The 17,650-nt window shown below is 41.8% G+C and overlaps 2 protein-coding genes across 5 annotated transcripts in view; both read right to left on the bottom strand.

The window, feature by feature from the left end:
• The window catches only part of LOC123974055 (calcium-responsive transcription factor-like), a 20,644-nt gene extending 16,133 nt beyond the window's left edge, over positions 1-4,511 (bottom strand). Inside the window, exons 1-2 of one of the 4 annotated variants that reach the window (XM_046054479.1) lie at positions 4,448-4,511; positions 461-540 (exon numbers count right to left, since the gene is read on the bottom strand). In XM_046054479.1, coding sequence (XP_045910435.1) covers positions 461-505 — 45 coding nt within the window. In that variant the 5' untranslated portion in view covers positions 506-540; positions 4,448-4,511. Of the gene's footprint in view, positions 1-460; positions 541-2,146; positions 2,818-3,928; positions 4,030-4,447 lie in introns of those variants that run through there. The other 3 variants (XM_046054475.1, XM_046054477.1, XM_046054478.1) reach the window with 3 other exon arrangements.
• Positions 4,512-5,259: 748 nt separating this feature from the next.
• The window catches only part of LOC123974005 (bone morphogenetic protein receptor type-2-like), a 32,237-nt gene continuing 19,846 nt past the window's right edge, over positions 5,260-17,650 (bottom strand). Inside the window, exons 12-18 of the mRNA XM_046054418.1 lie at positions 16,722-16,914; positions 16,535-16,634; positions 15,056-15,135; positions 14,846-14,968; positions 14,510-14,701; positions 11,824-13,072; positions 5,260-11,278 (exon numbers count right to left, since the gene is read on the bottom strand). Of these exons, the coding sequence (XP_045910374.1) occupies positions 10,956-11,278; positions 11,824-13,072; positions 14,510-14,701; positions 14,846-14,968; positions 15,056-15,135; positions 16,535-16,634; positions 16,722-16,914 (2,260 nt within the window). The 3' untranslated portion in view covers positions 5,260-10,955. The remainder of the gene's footprint in view (positions 11,279-11,823; positions 13,073-14,509; positions 14,702-14,845; positions 14,969-15,055; positions 15,136-16,534; positions 16,635-16,721; positions 16,915-17,650) is intronic.

Below are 17,650 nucleotides of genomic sequence, written 5' to 3'. Positions count from 1 at the left end.
GGGGGCCCTAGTATCTGAGGGGAGGCTCTAGACCCAACAGGAGGTCCCTACTCTCTGAGGAGAGGTCCTAGACCCTGAGGGGAGGGTCCCTACTCTCTGAGGGGAGGCCCTAGACCTTGAGGGGAGGTCTCTGAGGGATGGCTCTAGTCTCTGAGGCGGCTGATCCTTTTGTTCTTTACTGTGTTTATGAGCTAAGTAACTGTCTTTGGATAAGACCCTCTTTTGTTTCATTTTGTTTTGTTCATTTGTCAGCACCTTTATAGCCTCTTTTTGTTGTATTTTCTTGTGCAAACGCACTGTCTTGGTTGATTAAACCCTTGACTTTAACCAGAATCTTCCAGTTGTCCCAATCCACCTCATTTTCAATCCCAGTCACGTGTTACTGCCCTTCCTTAATGAAACAAGAACAAGAGGACGTCCTCTCTGCTGCAAGCGGCCAGGTAGCGTCAGTCCGACTCACCTGATCAGGTCCAGCAGCGGTGTTTCTGTCGGCCTCAGTCTCCATGGTAACTCAGTCACATGTCTGTGTGACATCACCACCTTCATTTCAGAAGACAGAACACGTGGTCTTTATTTAGTAAAGCTGCGCTTCGACCAAAGGAATTATACCCCGGCACTAGAAACCTTTGAAGGAGGTTTCCACCAGAGGGACCAGGGTCTACATGTAGTTCTGGTGTCTTTACCCCCCAAAAGGTCCCTGCTCGGGGGTTGTACATTCCAAAAGTACCAGTACTTTGGGGGGGCGGGGCTTGCCCTGCAGTGAATTTCTGAATGGGCGAGTAGAGGCTACTGGCTTTAACTGGAGAATGTCGACTGTTTTTCTACGACTGCTGCTCTTTTTTCCGCCGTTGTTTGCAAACCAGTAAATCACAACCAGCAGTCAGAGAGCCGCACGAGTCTCGCCGCCGTCGCCTGAGATTCAGCATTAAATGTGTTGTTCGGAAACAGCAGCCGTGCAGCGGTGTGTCTACAGCGAACAGCTGATGGAGTTGAGCTACATACTGGGTCCTGAGTTGTTGTTTGAAGTTTTAATCAGTCAGGAGGTTTTTCCTCAGAGCTGAAGTCTCCTCCTCTCCAAAACAAGCTGAACAGCTGATTACAGCAGGTAATAAAGCTCGTTAAACATCCCGTTCCTGCGACGCTCAGGCGACACAGGCGTGATGCTGCAGCTGATGTGCAGCTCCTGCCGGCTGAAAATGTTTTAATAACCTTCCAAACTGTTTTATTTTTGTGCTGCTTTCTCTGTGCTGGAGTTACTTTAAGAACTTGATGGTTTTATCCAGTTTGTTATTAAATGTGTGACGAACTTTACCGTGTGCCTCTTCATGACACCCCCACACAAAAATAGCTGCTTTAATGGTCAAACACAGCCTGTAGTTTTTCATTATATTCCATCAAATCTGATGTTCATTTACAAATGTAGGAGAGTTCCAGCATGGATACAAATAATGATGCCTGTGCATCGCTGTGTAGGGCGTGCAGGCCTACAGCCTACGTCAGCTGGTTAATCTGCCTGATCTTCACAGGTCCACGGTGGAAACGCACACAACAGTGGGCTGAAGGAACCTTTTGGTTCCTTGAAAAGAGATCCGGTAGCCCACTTTTGGCCGACAGACGACGCCATCGTCCATCGGCGATGGCTGACAGACATCACGACGTGGAGCAGGCATCGTGATTGTACAAACTTTACAAACTCTGAGCTCCAGAACAGCTGATCAGAATCAGTGCAATCAACTGTGAGTTTGTTGATGGAAGCGCATGTGAGGGGATAAGAAAAAAAGAAGCCTTCATCAATTTAGCAGACTTGAATTTCCTTAAAGAATGATAAAGTGCTTGAACTCTCCTACGTTACATCGTAAAGTATATTCATTTATTCAGCCGTAACCTGACGGGACAAAGTGCAGGTGGAAATAACAGAAGATGAAAATATTTATCAAACAGAGAAAACACAGTTTACTCATGTAGCTTTGATTATAGAGCCACAGTCTGACCCCGTAATAATTATTCTTTTTTTTCCCGGTTCAAACTGACTTTACATTTTTAGACATATATTTAACATTAAAAAATCTCATTTCTAATTCAATGAAATTCTGTCAAACACATTCAGACTATTAATACTGAAAAAGTCCCTTTAAACTACATTTACTTGTTTGAGCTGCTGCACAGTCGTCCTCACCATCATCTCCTCCAGCCTGATCACTACGGTGTGATCAATCACAACATGACAGATGGTTGTTCATTGATCAGTTGCAGCTTTCACACATTAGTTTGATTTAAACAGCGACTACTGCAGTAAAGGACAGTGTTTTCTTCTGTACGATGTCCGGAGATCTGTGTCCTCACAGCGCTGACAGATTGATCATAACAGAGGTCATGTTAAAGATCATTTTTGGGTAACTAACTAAAATCTAACCGGGATTTTGATGTTTGTAAACACGTAAACTTCTGCTGATGAAAACGTTAAAGTTTTGATGAAAATAGTCAAAAATGAAGGACAGGCAGCAGAAATACCCCCCCACACAACAAAAGTTTTGATTTTTATAGATAGGAGAAATATCTAATTATAATTATTTTGACTGATATTGCGATCTGATTTGCGGCATTAGAGGGAACGGTCATTTTTACATCACTATTCTAATTTTCATTGAAATTAGGGCTGGACGATACGGCCAAAAATGTAGTCACGATAAAAACATTTCATATTGTTTGAGATCGATACTTATCACGATAGATGTTAAATCATTATTTCTTTCAAGTTTAAAGGCAGATTTTTGCTCCTGAGTGAAAATTGAAGAAACCAGATGGTTAATTATGTGGTTCAACTTTTCTTTATGGTCAGAATGTGACAAACAGTTGATGACAAAAAGTGGATCGCTTCACAAATCTGAGGCAGAACATTCAAAACTATTTTTTTTTACTACAAATATGATTAATCTTTTTTCAACAAAAGTTTTTTAATAGAAAAATTAAGTGCTAATTTGTCCGTGATTCAAATGAATTAAAACAATTATTCATTGACGATATAATGAAATTTATTATATTGATATTGCGCATAATTATATTGCAATAATTATCATTATTGTTTTATTGCCCAGCCCCAATTGAAATACAAATTTAAATGATTGTGGTGTTTACAGGATCTGAACCAGAAGATGATTTGTAGGCACCTCCTGCCATTTGAAACATGCAGTAGGCCAGATTGTGATTTAGATAAACTTTCATTGAATTATTCAGCCCTAATAAAAACTTTCAGACAAACTGCGCCTGGTTCTGCAGCACCGTGTCCGCTTCATTTAAATAAAACAAGTGATTTCAAACAGCTTAAGCGCCTGTTGGACCGGAACAGATGTGTGGCTGCAGATTTAATCACCTCTGCTCAGTGTCAAACTCTCTGCCCTCACTTACAAACTGTTTATTTAAATATAATTATAATATATTAAACCAGACAGGGCTGGTGTATGTACAATTACAACCGGAGAAAATTAAATCAACAAGTCAAACGACGTTAACTCTGCCATTATTTGAGGGTGGAAGAGATTTACTGAACTGTAAAACGACACGCAAGTAAAATCATTGATCATCTGAATCAGGTCTGGTATTTTTTTTTTAAATATGTCGGCTCCTTCATCAGAGGCAGAACTTATTCCGGTTCAGTAAACCCTGCACTTCTTTATGTCGTTTATAACCTGAGAAAAATTACCTCAACACTAAAACTCTGACCGTTTTTACATGTTTCAGTTAGTTTGTTACTCCGCCATGTTGGGCTAACGTGTTAGCATAAAGCTAACGACGCTACACAGCGCTGCTCCGGCAGTTAGCTTGATGCTAGCTGCCGTTAGCTGCCGTTAGCTGCTCTCGCTGCCCGCAGACTGAGCGGCTCAGCTGAGACATTTATATGAGAGAGGGAAATGAAAACGAGTCTACTCGCCCTCGTCTTCAGTCTGTCGCCTCCCTCCTCTTCCGCTCGCACCAAGCGCCGCTCGCGTTTTTTACTACAGGCTCGGCCGTTTTGACCCTCTGAGGACGCCGTCGGTTCGTCTCGCACCAAACTCTATGTATAAATCCAGCGGGTTTAAGGTTCTCCTGCCTCTCTCTTAATGTTCACACTCTGTATATGAACATGTTAATAACTGGCACACATTGAAATGTTTTACTCTTCAATTCGGCATGTTTTTCACATCTAAAATCAATACGCATTAACGTACCAACAACCGTAGTGGACACAAAGTACACAAATCCTCTACTTGTATAAAAGTACAGATATTGCTAAATATTACTCCACAGTAGTCTTATATTTAAATTTCTACTTGTGTCAAAGTACAAAAGTACTTGCTTTTAAAAATATTTAGTAGTAGTCTGGTTCTTCTGTGTGTTTAGGGTTGCTGACAGAAACACTGGCATTCATTAGAAACAGGCTGTCCTTTCAATAATAATTGAAGTTACTCACTTATATGTGTGTCTGTATCAGTGGTGGTGGAAATTATTACACATAAATTAATATAATAAGGAATAATAAGGAAAAGCACCAGACTTCAACCTTAGGTAAACATGAACTGTTAATTTCATAGCATCATATGTTAAGGAAACACTATGGAACTATAGAATCCCTAATTTCCAATTCAAGAACGTCCCTCTAAACTGCATTTAATAATCTGACATTTTTACTCCATCTTATAGAGACACCTTATTAATAATAATCTTTTTTTGTTATTATTCAGTTCCTTTACAATAATAAAACAACAACAAAACCAAATGCTTCATACTACATAGCAGAAGGGAGTTAAAAACTTAATTTTACTACTGTGACAAATAAACCTACCTTGTACCTCGTTTAAAAAGAATGTCAAACCAAACTCCATTTAAAAAATCGGACAGTTTCCTGCTTGCAGCTAAATGCACACGCCTCTTACATAAGAGTGTACAATAGGTTACAAACAGGAAGGATCCGTTATTCAGTGTGGCATATGTCTGCATGTGGTTGTGTGTATTTCAAATTACTACAACAAAGACACAGTACTGACGAATACTTAATAATCTAAAGTATTAACTGAAGTGCACGTTGTAGTTCTTTTGTTGCTTTTTACTGCTTCAGTTTTCCACCATTCCCACAATTTTACTTAAAGGTATTATTATTAAAACTACTTCCGCTACTACAACCACAACAACTACCACTACTCTCTAATTCACACTGAATTAGAAAGCAAACATTACACCAGATGATACGGCAGTAAAGTTATTACTATAAATTAAACACTTGGACACGCTGGATCCTCTGCACTTTATTCAATGATGAACTTAAGCTTGTGATATTTTTATGTCCTCTACGTGGATATTACAACATGTTGGGATGAAACTCTTTGTATGAACCACCAAAGTTGATTCATAATCTGTAGGATTGTACAGCATGCTTTGTGTGAGTGCTGTGTGTTAACCGTGAGAAGGATTGTGACTTTGGAGCTTGCAGATTACAACACTAACAGTATACAGCGGTGGTAATTGGTCCCATATGAAAGTATACAATGTGTAATAATGTATACAGAGTACTTACACTACAGGAAAGTCAAAACTATCATACATAAATACACATGATAGCCAAAGAAATACACAGAATATCCAACAACAGACTGGGAAATTCAAGCGTCCCAGAGTCATCGGGTAGCAGAGGACAAACAGCAGCTAAACTTCAGTTAAATATTATGGGTTTTTTAAATCTACAATACACACTGTTAGCCGTGGAAGAGACGCCCCGTCGCGAATCTGTACTGCATCTGTACTGTGGACAATATTATACAGTAACTCAAGCAGAGTTACAGAGCTTCTGACAGCTGAAGAGACATCAGAAATAATATAAATACCATTTTAGTGGTGTGATGTTTCATGCAGGAGGCAAAAATATGTTCATCATAAATGTAGTAATACAGATGACATGTAGATCCTATTTATTGAGCGAACTATATAAGCTACAGTAAATGACTTTAAAGGGGTAATCCACCATTAGAGACGTTTTCTGGCACATTTTTAGTTCAGCATTATCGCCAAGATAAAAGTTCACCCTGAACGGATTTTGGCTAAATGTGTTTTCAGACTCCAGACAAACCAAAGTTTAGAGAGGGTTTAATTCAACCCGTTCTCACCCCAAGGCATCACTTTCTAACGCCCTGGGTACCCTTCATTTTTGTACGTGTAGGGCTCCGCGGTCAAGTTAGCAAGAATAAATACATAACACCCGGTTAGACTTTCAAAATAAAACTAGTGGTTAACATGGCAGTTTGCTTAAGTTTAGGAAAAGATCATGGTTTGGCTTAAAGTAACTTACCTAACTTACATAATATCAATAACCAGGTTGACTTTTTGTTTCACAAGGGAAACAAACACTGGTCTCCTGGTTTAAAGTCCAGTTTTTGTCCCACCCGTCCACCCCAAACATCTCTTTACTCTGACTTTTCTGTTATTTATAGTAGTACTAGTAGCGTTGAACAATGGCGCTAAGGGGTGCCATGGGCGTTGGTACCAGATGTCGAAAGACGTGACAAAGCGTTGCTATTTGACGCTCTGGAGATGAGAATAGGCTGTGTAATTGTATATAATGTTATAAAGTCAAAGAAAAAATTGTGGTGAAAAAGCACAAGTTGAAAATGTTTCTGCTTCAGTTAAAAAGTCGAGCTAACGCCAAAGCTGTTTGACTCTGATAGACCAGAGGAAAATAACAGTGTGTTCAGGTTCGGATACCCAGGTTTCCAACCAACTTTAGATAAAAACACGCCGGCTCCCGCATGACAAAAGCCTTGATGGCTGCGGTCCAATAAAAAACTGCGAAATCTGACAGCTACAGTAGCTTGTAAAATAGCGCCATGCACTGAATTTGATGAATTCATTGTTTATCAGACCCCAAATTAGATGAGAATTAGCCAGCTAGCATGCTATTACTGTATGTTGAGTGTGTGTCTGGTGTTTATGGGAAACTTTAACTCTGAACGACTACGACTTAACAGTTTGAGGCTGTATTAGCTAGCTAGCTTATTTAGAAAGTTATAAATAAAGCCAATATCTGTAATGTCGTACATTGAAGAAACATTGCATTTGTTAAATGATGTCTGGTGAAAATTTGTTTTGTACTCAGTCTGAACACACCTGAAGTTCTCAAATCATTCTCAGATAGTGTGACGCCTAAATGGTGATAAAGAAGCTTTCGGAGCAGGGCTAGTTAGCAAACTCTACCTGAACCAGAACTAGCTAAACCAGGGCTAGCTGACAACCATAGCTAAATTCTAAGTGTGGGAAATAATAGTTTGACCAACTATCTATGGATTTAAATCAGTGTCGGTTATCCCTGGTTCCAAACAAGTTAAAGTCTTCTGGTTGTAGAATTAGCTCCCTAAACCAGATCTACACTTAGCCCTGGTTCTAAAGTACAGTTAGCTCTGAGCTAAGTCACGCATGCCTTCACAAATGCCATGATGTAAAACAAATAATTCTCAGGGCACGTCCATATGTACACATTAGCATATCTAAAAACAGTACAAACAGTAGAAAATACAAAAATAACAAAACATAAATACATCGTAAAGGCATCTTAACAGAATAATAAGAGTATAATAATATTTATGTTGCTGTTGACAGTGTGGGTGAGCAGTAAGAAGAGAAAAAATATTTGTTTTTGCTCCTTAATTCATGTGAAAACTAAACTCAAATTTAGAACAATAAACAGAAAAATAAAATACGGATTTTACAAAAGTGCAAGAAATAAAGTGCGTAAGGATTACTAAATGGTAATAAGTTAACTTACTGCAGTTACACAAACGAGCAGTTAGGTTTGTCACATACATACATGTAGAAATCTAAGATTTTACAACTTGGCATTTATAAAATCAGCCATTCAAAAAAAACCATTTTAAATGTCCAGTGAATGTAACTATGAATTAACAGTCACTTTGTTATAAAAACAACAAAACAATAACAAATAGAAATAAAATTTAAGAAAAACGGTGACAGTTCAATTCAGTCCTAAGTCATTATCTCACCAATTCCTCCTGTTTCTTTTGTTTATAAACATGTCACACCAAACTCTATTAAAAAATCTGACATTTTAAAAATGTTCTACTACAACTACTACTTCTATTATTATTATTATGTATATACCTTGTAAATATTAACATATAAATATAAATGATAAAGATCCACTTGTCAGACGGCATGTCTCATACACCAAGCGTCACGTTTGGAATTAATTCAAAATTAAAGAACTAATTTTCAGCGTCTCTAACACCTGGTCGATGGCGAGCAGGTTGGTCCAGGTTTGTTACACTAAAATAAAGTGCTGTGGATCAATTATAAACTGAATTTACTAGACCAACTCTGCACGTTGGCGACCCTAAAAGTGTCCACCAGAGGTAACTGCTGCTCTCAACGGCTGCATTATAATGAGACAGAGTTTACAGAAAAGTCTGAATAAGAACATCTTTAAATCCAAATTTGGTTACTTTCCAACACACTGATAGAAGTTGTTAGACTAGCATTTAATTTGAAGCATACATCGACCTTTAAATTGTACGACTGGACCTAATAAACCGGCAGCTCACTGTGCTACGCCTACAATCCAACTGACTCAGGATGGATCGTTGACTAACACAACACAACATGTAAATAAGACAGCTTTGGAGTTGTTCGAAGGCCTATTTTGTCTGTTGGATCAACTCTGTCCTTCACCTTCTTTCTTCTGACAGTCTGATCTTTCTTTACCTTCTAAGGTTACCTGAGGAGGTTGTTCGTGGCCGAGGTTAGACAGGCGAAAAGGCTGATGGTTTCTTCTCCTTTCTCCAGATGTTCTGTCCTTGCAGCCCTAACATGGGGGTTGAGACTGCTTCATAAAAAAAAGTGCAAATTAGATGAATAGAGACCCTCCAACAGTAATGTCGTCAATCTGTTGATACATCTGAGCTAAACACGTTGTCAACAGGAGGCATCATGAGCTGACTGCATAGCTAGAGTAAAAGTTTAAAGCAAAACCGGCTCCTCAAATGATATAAACCGCTGTACAAAGACACAGAAAACAAAGCATTTCTTAGACAAGTGTGACTGTTACTATTGTAATTGCACAAGGTGTCCTTGATATGGTTTGTTAATTCCCTACAACACTAACTTTTAAAGTGCTTTAGAATATATGACTACTGACTTGCCCCAATCCTCTCTGATGACACTGACTAGCCACTGAGCACTTCAGCTAGCCACAAGCTGAATCATAGCAGGCGCCCAAATTTCCACCAGCAAGGAGCTTCCTTAACCTCACTATCAACTCAAAGAGATTTTAAAGTCTCGGTCCAATTCAGTCCTCAGGTAAGTTTTAAGGCCATACACACAAGCAGCTGGCCATATCCGCCAGCCACAAGACTAGTTGCAACAGGAGTCGTTTAGAAGTCAGGGAATGTGCTCACTTCACCAGCAATGGGAGGGGTGTCTGCATTTTGAACATCTTGGGTAAGCGCTACACCTGCCACCCACTAGCCACTAGAGCCCGACCGATTGGCCGCTTTGCAGATATTATCGGCCAATATAAGCTACTTGCAGATGTATCTGCATCGGTGTTTGTAACAGCCGATATGACTATTACAAAAGAGAAACAGACAGTCGGCTCCTTCCCTCAGATCATGAGTGTTGCATAGTTTGCCCACCAGAGGGAGCGTTGCAGCTCCTCTGTTAACAACACTGCAGCACCACAGAACAGCTGATCAGCTGACCGCAGTCTACCGATGACAAACATGAATGTAGATTTGTTTCTGAAACAGTTTGGCAGTTCTAGCGACCGGACCTCTCATTTCTCTCCAATTTATTTCTTTTCTAACAACGCCAACAGCAGCTAATGCTGCTTGTTGCTAAGTTAGCCACAAAGCTAACGCCGTGTTTATCAGTGGAGGAGGCTAACATTAATGAGCGATCAAACTGTAGTGTCTCTAGTTACCGTCGGCGTGTCAGAAATGATAAAACATGAGCTGAGTATCTAACACAGGTCCTCGTTGTAGACAGTCATGTAGTATTAGATTAATTAAATGGCAGCGTTTCCTCTGCATCACTGTATCATGGAGCCAGAAGTGTGTTAGGAAATCGTTTCTGTAGCTTTGGATAGAATATATAGAGTGCAGGTGAAAAACTAGATGTTATTGTGGCAGGTTATATGTAAGGTAATAACTACTGCATAATTATTTGCATTATTTGTGTAGGAGAGCCCTGTTTATCGTTATTATGTTATGCGTTTCTTAAAATAAGGGGAAAAGAATATCGGCCGATATCAGGCGATTTTAAAATCCTCAAATATCGAAATCTCATATCGGTCGGGCTCTACTAGCCACACCCACTAGCCACATAATGAGTTACAGTCCAAATATCTACTAAAAAAGGGACTTCCTTTGCTTTACCACCAAGGTAGGGTCACCTATACCTATGAACATCTGACCATATCCACAAGCCACAAGACTACTTGCTACAGGAGCCTGTCATCTTGAGGTTGGAGAATTCCCTCACTTCACCACCAACATAAATATATTTTTGGACATCATTGGCATTTGCGCTAAACATGGTTGAAAGTCCGAGGTCAAATGGTCACAGGACTGGGCTTTTCAGCAGCAATCCTTCAAAAAGTGTCCAGCTCAATCAAGAAAATGTGGCTACAACAAGGAATCCAAATCTCCTTTTTGAAATCTCATAAACAGTTCCTGTTTGATTTCATGTCCGGTGACTTCTGTCAAAATGTAATCAATGCTGTGGCCTGGGAGCATTTTGCGGTGAGTCATTTCCTATGCCTCCAATTTATCGTTAGGTTCAGGTTAGTGCTGGGGAGGCTGAATGGTGCGGCAGACAGTGATCTTCATTTTCCACAACAAAAGAGAAGGAAGACAAAGAAGTGAACAAAATGAATCTGCTCTCCTTTAAGAAAATAAAAGGAAACTTTTAATCAAACAGCTTTAGAAGCAGGTCAGTCCATCAGGCTCGGACGTTGTGGTGGCCGTGGCTCCACCTCCTACCAAAAAAACAGCCATGCTGGATTTTGACTGATTGATTTTTGGGATGCCAATGCTTCCTGCTCTAAAAAGACCAGAAGAGAAATGGGTCTGGCTGTTGCTACTGCCACTGGTGTTGAACTCAAAGTCCGGGTCGAGAGCTGTGTCTGTGGAAACAACCAATGAGGCTGGACGCCATTTTTTCAGGGTGTATGGAGTCTTGACACGCCGTTTTATTTTCTCTCCTGAAGCGCTCAGACTGCCGTTTTCTGTCAGAGAAACATCATCTGTAGAAGAGACGAGAGGAAAAAACATAATCAGAAAACAAATCTGTATATTTATACCTTTAGAGAATTAAGATCACGGGTGGTGTCAAACACATATTGGTTTAGGAGCTTGTACTTTCTCTGCAGACCTCTACGTCTAGTTTAGGCTAAATTTGATGCCGCAACAAAGCTAATATGATAACTGCCTCCCCTTTGGACTCTTTGTCTCTCTGTTCCTTCAAAGGTCAACACTGACTTGATGGCCTGCAATTGGTCACCAAGGCAAATCTGCACATTCCTGAAAGCTGTGTGTGGATGTTTTTGCAAAGGAATGCCCTGATCTCAACAATCCAACCAACATTTCTTAGATGGCTGGTCTGACTGAGCACAAAGAGCACTGCGACATTAAGCCGCCCGCTATGGGCAACACTCATCCAGTGTTGGGCATCTATTGACGGCCATCAGCCATAACTTGAGTTTCCAGCACCATTCGGCTGATTGAAAACTCAGTTTTCTGGTTGTTGAGCCAAGTGAATGTCACGCCTTCTTCTCACATCTTAACTCACCTGAGGAGATGCAGGATGAGGACAGATCCAGGGAACAAGGGCGTTCAGGCCTCTTGGCTTTGGCCGGGCCCATCTGGGACCGCAGCAGACCTAGAGTTTGTGGACCTAAGGCTGGCCTTTGTAGAGCTGCAGGTTCTGGAGTTGAGGCTTCTGCAAGAGCTGTGGTTTCTGAATCTCGAGATTCCAAAGCTGGAGTTTCTGGAGCTGGATATTCTGAGGCTGGAACCTCTAAAGGTGAAGGTTTTGGATTCACGACTGGAGCTTCCAAGACTGGAGCTTTTAGGACATGAATATCCGGAGAAAGGGTCAGGGCATCTAAAACTACGGGGTTTGAGGATGAGGTTGAGGTTCCCCTGGCTGGGTCTTGTGCTTGTGGAGCTGGGGTTCCTGTGGCCTGTGGAACTAGCACTCCTGGAGCTTTTGCTGAGCTTGGAGCTGAGCCAGGATCTGGATCTCTGCAGCCTGGGAGTAGTGCAGCTGGGTGGACCAGTTGACCCTCTGGGCTTCTGGCGGGCCGAGGGGTCAATTCTGGTTCTGCAAAAAGGGCTCTCTGGACACATGGGCCTGTATCTGAGCTTTGACTTCCATCCTGGTCGGTGGGAGGGCCCTGTGGTGTTGGGGCAGGGCCAGGTGTAGCTAGTCCTGCTGGACCAGAAAGCAGAATTCTATTTTCCAGATTTGAAACTGGAGCAGCAGCCGGGGATCCACTGACCTGCTGACTTGCCAGGTGTGACTCTGGTTTAGGACTGTTGACCTCTGAACTAATTTTCCTTTCAGGTTCAACCTCTACACCCCGGATGTTGACGTCTGATCCCAACCCAATCCTATTGTTGTTGTTGTTGGAGTTTGAGCCTCGACCCGTCAGGACATTTCCGGGTCGTGGCTGATGAGAATGCAGATGAGGAAGGGGTTCGCTCTCAGCGGGCGGCTGTTCTCTCCTCAGCAGTGGTTCATGTTCATCAGGACTGGAGTTGAGGAGGTTCATCCCCTCTACTTCGATTATCCCTCCCTCCATCTTGTCCTCCTCCTCCAGTTGCGGCCCTGCAGGATTGGTTCGACCTCCGCCTATCATCCCATTTGTCACCAGGGTGGGGACGCCCGCACTGTAGCTGTTGGCGACCATTCTAAGGTGGACTTGTTTCCCACTTGAAACGCCGCCTCTCGTGTTGTTGGTCACCGCGTTTACCAGGTGGGGCTCTACAGCTGTGGCAACTGTCACCGTGTTCATCTTAGCAACACCTGTTTCCACCTGAAATACAGCACATTCTGGATTAGTGAGGCAATTCAAATATCAGTGTTGTAATAAGTTTCACACTGAGGACCTGAACTTGACCAATTTGTTGTATAGTTTCTGTTGGTAACCCAAACTTTAGGCTACAAATAGCACTAGGCTAGCTTGACCTTGTTTTACAGAAATTATTGAGCGTGAGGGAGTTCACACTTGAAAATCAGAAGCTCAGGAAAGGAGCTTCACATGGATCAGATTTGGAGCAAAAGGCCTCCTTTCCAACTTTCTTATCAGAAATATAGCAATGCTACACTGGAACCTGAATGGAGTTTAACCAAAGCTCTTCAGACTATGACAACGTAAATTGCTACTATGAAAAGTTAGGAACAACGCGGATGATGAGTTCTAGTTAGGTGAACGTCTCCAGGACTACAAAAATCCAACTTGATGCAAATCCTTGAATTGCTTGAGTAAAGGTGTAAACCTGAACACACACTCTGGTGCTCCGAGTTCATAGTATGGGCAGAGTGAGCTAATTTGGCCATTAGCTGCAGGCTAACTGAGTTTATTAGATAATGGCAGCTAGCTAGCAGCAGTTAGCTGACTTGCTACAGCAACAAGTAAAGCTTAAAAAGGAACTCCGTAAATCACAGAGTTGAGGCAGAGCAGCTGGGGAACATCAGAGACAAGACCAGGAAATATTTTCCATCAAATACGATCCAGTTTAAGTAAAATCAGTGAATAAAGTTGTGCTTTGTTCAGTAATCAGTGGAGCCAGGTCCCAGAAACAATATTTTTCAGCAGCATCATAAAAATTAAGAAAGCTTTTCATTGGACACTAAATGAATCCAGGCCCCCCAGAGCAGGATGATTCATCAACATTTTAAAATCGTTTTCCAGGAAAGGACACACTCTAAAATACAAAACAACATTTTATGTCACTGATGGTCCAGATCCTGCCATATGCCGTACAGGCCCAGTGCAAGGCATCGTATAAAAACATTTAAACATCGATTTTCATTTAATGGGAATGGGATATTTTATAATTATATTTCTTTAAAAATACACTGAGCAGACCAGGCATCTTTGTTACTCTCGTCTTTATTTGTGTTTTTGGTATTGAAGTAATCCAAAAGTAACTAAAAGTAATCAGATTACATTCCTTTTGTTTTCCGGTACTTGGATTAAGTTACTGATTACATTTTTCAAGAAGTCATTAGTAATAGTACCGGATTACATTTTTAAAGTAACCCTCCCTCCCTGCCTACAACTTAGAGGGCTTGCTTCCCTCGCACAATCACGGAGATTTTTCACAACTTCAGTGATGGCTCGAAAATAACAGATGAAGCAAGACGACTAAAAGACATCCGATACGACCTCCAGAACTTTGGTTTCTTTAAAGACAGATTTTGGGTGGAGGATAAGTCTTTTCCCCCGATCAGATCAGATCCTACTGACCTGTCTGTGGTTCGACTTGAGCTTTCCTAGCTTAAGTCGGGAAGAGGCCGAGGCGGTCTCCTTGGTTTGGGAGAGAAGGTGGAGGCTAGTGGGCCTCTGGGGCAGGTTCTGCTGTTTGGGGAGGGGGTGGATGGAGGCTGAGAGAGGGGCATCAACCCCACCGACACTCCCCTGTACACCCTGATTGTTAGCCTAGAGGAATCACAGGAGCAGATCTCAGGTTACTACGTACATTCAATCGCAGCCACACAAGCAATTCACAGAGGTTTAAGAAGTACTGAACCCGCGAGTAGTCGCGTATTCAGTATCAGTATCAGTGTGTATTAAGAGTAGTACCTCTGCAGTTTGTAGGATTTGAAGGTGCAGCAGGTTGGTAGTTTGTCGCTCTGTTGAACCAAACTGTTTCTGTGAATGTTCCATCAAGTTTTCATCCGAACTGTCCCTCAAGTTCTTATCAACCTGTAGAGACAGAAACAGATGTTGGCAGATGTTAGTGGGGTGTGTAGACTGATGTGGTCTGAAGAGAAAAAAGCAAAAATATCAAACCTCTTTGGGGTTGAGTTTGGGGGCCTCCAGGTCTTCCTCTGTCAGCTGCAGGCAGACTGGCACACTGGGCACAGCGCCACCTGGAGGACAGCAGGGGCACGTTAATGAGGACGCTTCAATTCAGATCCATCTCAAAATGCTAATTACATCAACTTTATATCTGTCCACACTGGCTTTTCCTTTGCATTCTGCTGGAATGAACAGATGTCAGTCCAAAATGTATGAGACCAGGATGTTGACAGGTTTTTATTTCCATTAGTTTGGTATTTGGTTGAAAACAGGTGCCTGTTGGCTGTAAGACTAGGTGTTCAAACTCAAATACAAATAATTTTTTATCAATAAATGAGAATATATGTTCTAATTGTTTGTGTACTTCTTTGGTAAAAACAGTGATCACTAAAAACAAAAAATAAAGACTTTGGTAATTTCCTTGTAATAACGTCCCCTGCATTAGTGTTCGTGTGAGTTTTAGGTTGTGACCGATGACGGCAGCACCGTTCATCACCAAGTACTGGGATTTCATATTAATCTGTGTGGGCCGACACTAAATAGATATACTCTAATAATATACAAAAACTATAGTGAAACTGACCTCTTGTTAGTCTGCCGGAACTACACTGAACAAAATTATAAAGGCAACACTTTTGTTTTTACCCCCATTCATCATGAGCTGAAGACAAAGATCTAAGACTTTCTCTATGTACACAAAAGGCTTATTTCTCTAAAATATTGTTCACAAATCTGTGTTAGTGAGCACTTCTCCTTTGCTGAGATAATCCATCCTCCTCACAGGTGTGGCACATCAAGATGATGATCAGACAGCATGGGTATTGCACAGGTGTGCAGTATATCATTAACATTGTTCTTCAATTCCATATTTATTATATTTCTACATTTATTTATGTTGACTGTATGTTTGTCTGCGTGTAGCACCTTATCACCACAGCAAAGTCTAGCCTCAAAGTCTGTAAAACACTACTTGGCAATAAAGCTCCTTCTGATTCTGATTCTTCTAAGGCCTTTTATTGTGGCCAGCCTAAGGCCTTTTATTGTGGCCAGCCTAAGGCCTTTTATTGTGGCCAGCCTAAGGCACACCTGTGCAGTACCCATGCTGTCTGATCAGCATCTTGATATGCCACACCTGTGAGGTGGATGGATTATCTGGGCAAAGGAGAAGTGCTCACTAACACAGATTTTGACAGATTTGTGAACAATATTTTAGAGAAATAGGCCTTTTGTGTACATAGACAAAGTCTTAGATCTTTGAGTTCAGCTCATGATGAATGGGCGCAAAAACAAAAACGGTTGCCTTTATAATTTTGTTCAGTGTAGTTCCGGCAGACTAACAAGAGGTCAGTTTCACTATAGTTTTTGTTTCTTGACGCAAAAAGTGGAGAATTCAAATTTCAGTTGCTGCATGTATCGTGTGCTTTCTGAGACATATCAACACATTATAGTGTTACTGTGTGAGAGACTCACCGGTGTGTTCAGACTCGGAGATACTGCAGAGGACGGTGGCCTGCGGCAGGAGAGCTGTGGTCGACACATTGCTGTCTGAAGTGAACGAGCGAGCCTGACTCTGACAGACAAACAGAGGGAGAGAGAGAGATCAATAAATATCATAAAGAAAGTATTTGTTTTTAATTTCCCACTCTCTGAACTTTACTTGAGCCTGCTGCCGTTCGTAGTTGATGGAGTTTCTGTTCTTTTCAACTGCTTCGGCTCCACTCGTGGTCGTGTTGACGACTGATGCTTGGTGGCCGTCTCCCTGGAGATTCTTGACCACGCCCACTTGGAGATCCTCCATGTAGGAGGAGGCGGAGCCAATGGGAGGAGGCCAGCGGCCGTGAGACAGATTCCTGAGAGAAAGAATTCAGCAACGTGAAGTCCTCTGTGTGTACATACTGCAGTGTGAGTGAACCTGTGGTTGTGTACTGCAGTGTGTGTGTACCTGTGCTTTTGTACTGCAGTGTGGGTGTACCTGTGGTTGTGTACTGCAGTGTGAGTGAACCTGTGGTTGTGTACTGCAGTGTGTGTGTACCTGTGGTTGTGTACTGCAGTATGTGTGTGTACCTGTGCTTTTGTACTGCAGTGTGTGTGTACCTGTGGTTGTTTACTGCAGTGTGGGTGTACCTGTGGTTGTGTACTGCAGTGTGGGTGTACCTGTGGTTGTGTACTGAAGTGTGTGTGTGTACCTGTGGTTGTGTACTGCAGTATGTGTGTGTACCTGTGCTTTTGTACTGCAGTGTGTGTGTACCTGTGGTTGTTTACTGCAGTGTGGGTGTACCTGTGGTTGTGTACTGCAGTATGTGGGTGTACCTGTGGTTGTGTACTGCAGTGTGGGTGTACCTCTGGTTGTGTACTGCAGTATGTGTGTGTACCTGTGGTTGTGTACTGCAGTATGTGTGTGTACCTGTGGTTTTGTACTGCAGTGTGAGTGTACCTGTGGTTGTGTACTGCAGTATGTGTGTACCTCTGGTTTTGTAATGCAGTGTGGGTGTACCTGTGGTTGTGTACTGCAGTATGTATGTGTACCTGTGGTTGTGAACTGCAGTGTGGGTGTACCTGTGGTTGTGTACTGCAGTGTGTGTGTAC

The sequence above is a fragment of the Micropterus dolomieu genome, linkage group LG07 (assembly GCF_021292245.1).
Source record: "Micropterus dolomieu isolate WLL.071019.BEF.003 ecotype Adirondacks linkage group LG07, ASM2129224v1, whole genome shotgun sequence".
NCBI classification, from domain to species: Eukaryota; Metazoa; Chordata; class Actinopteri; order Centrarchiformes; family Centrarchidae; genus Micropterus; species Micropterus dolomieu.
Note: the sequence above shows the minus strand (reverse complement) of the source record. Positions and strands in the feature narration are given on the sequence as shown.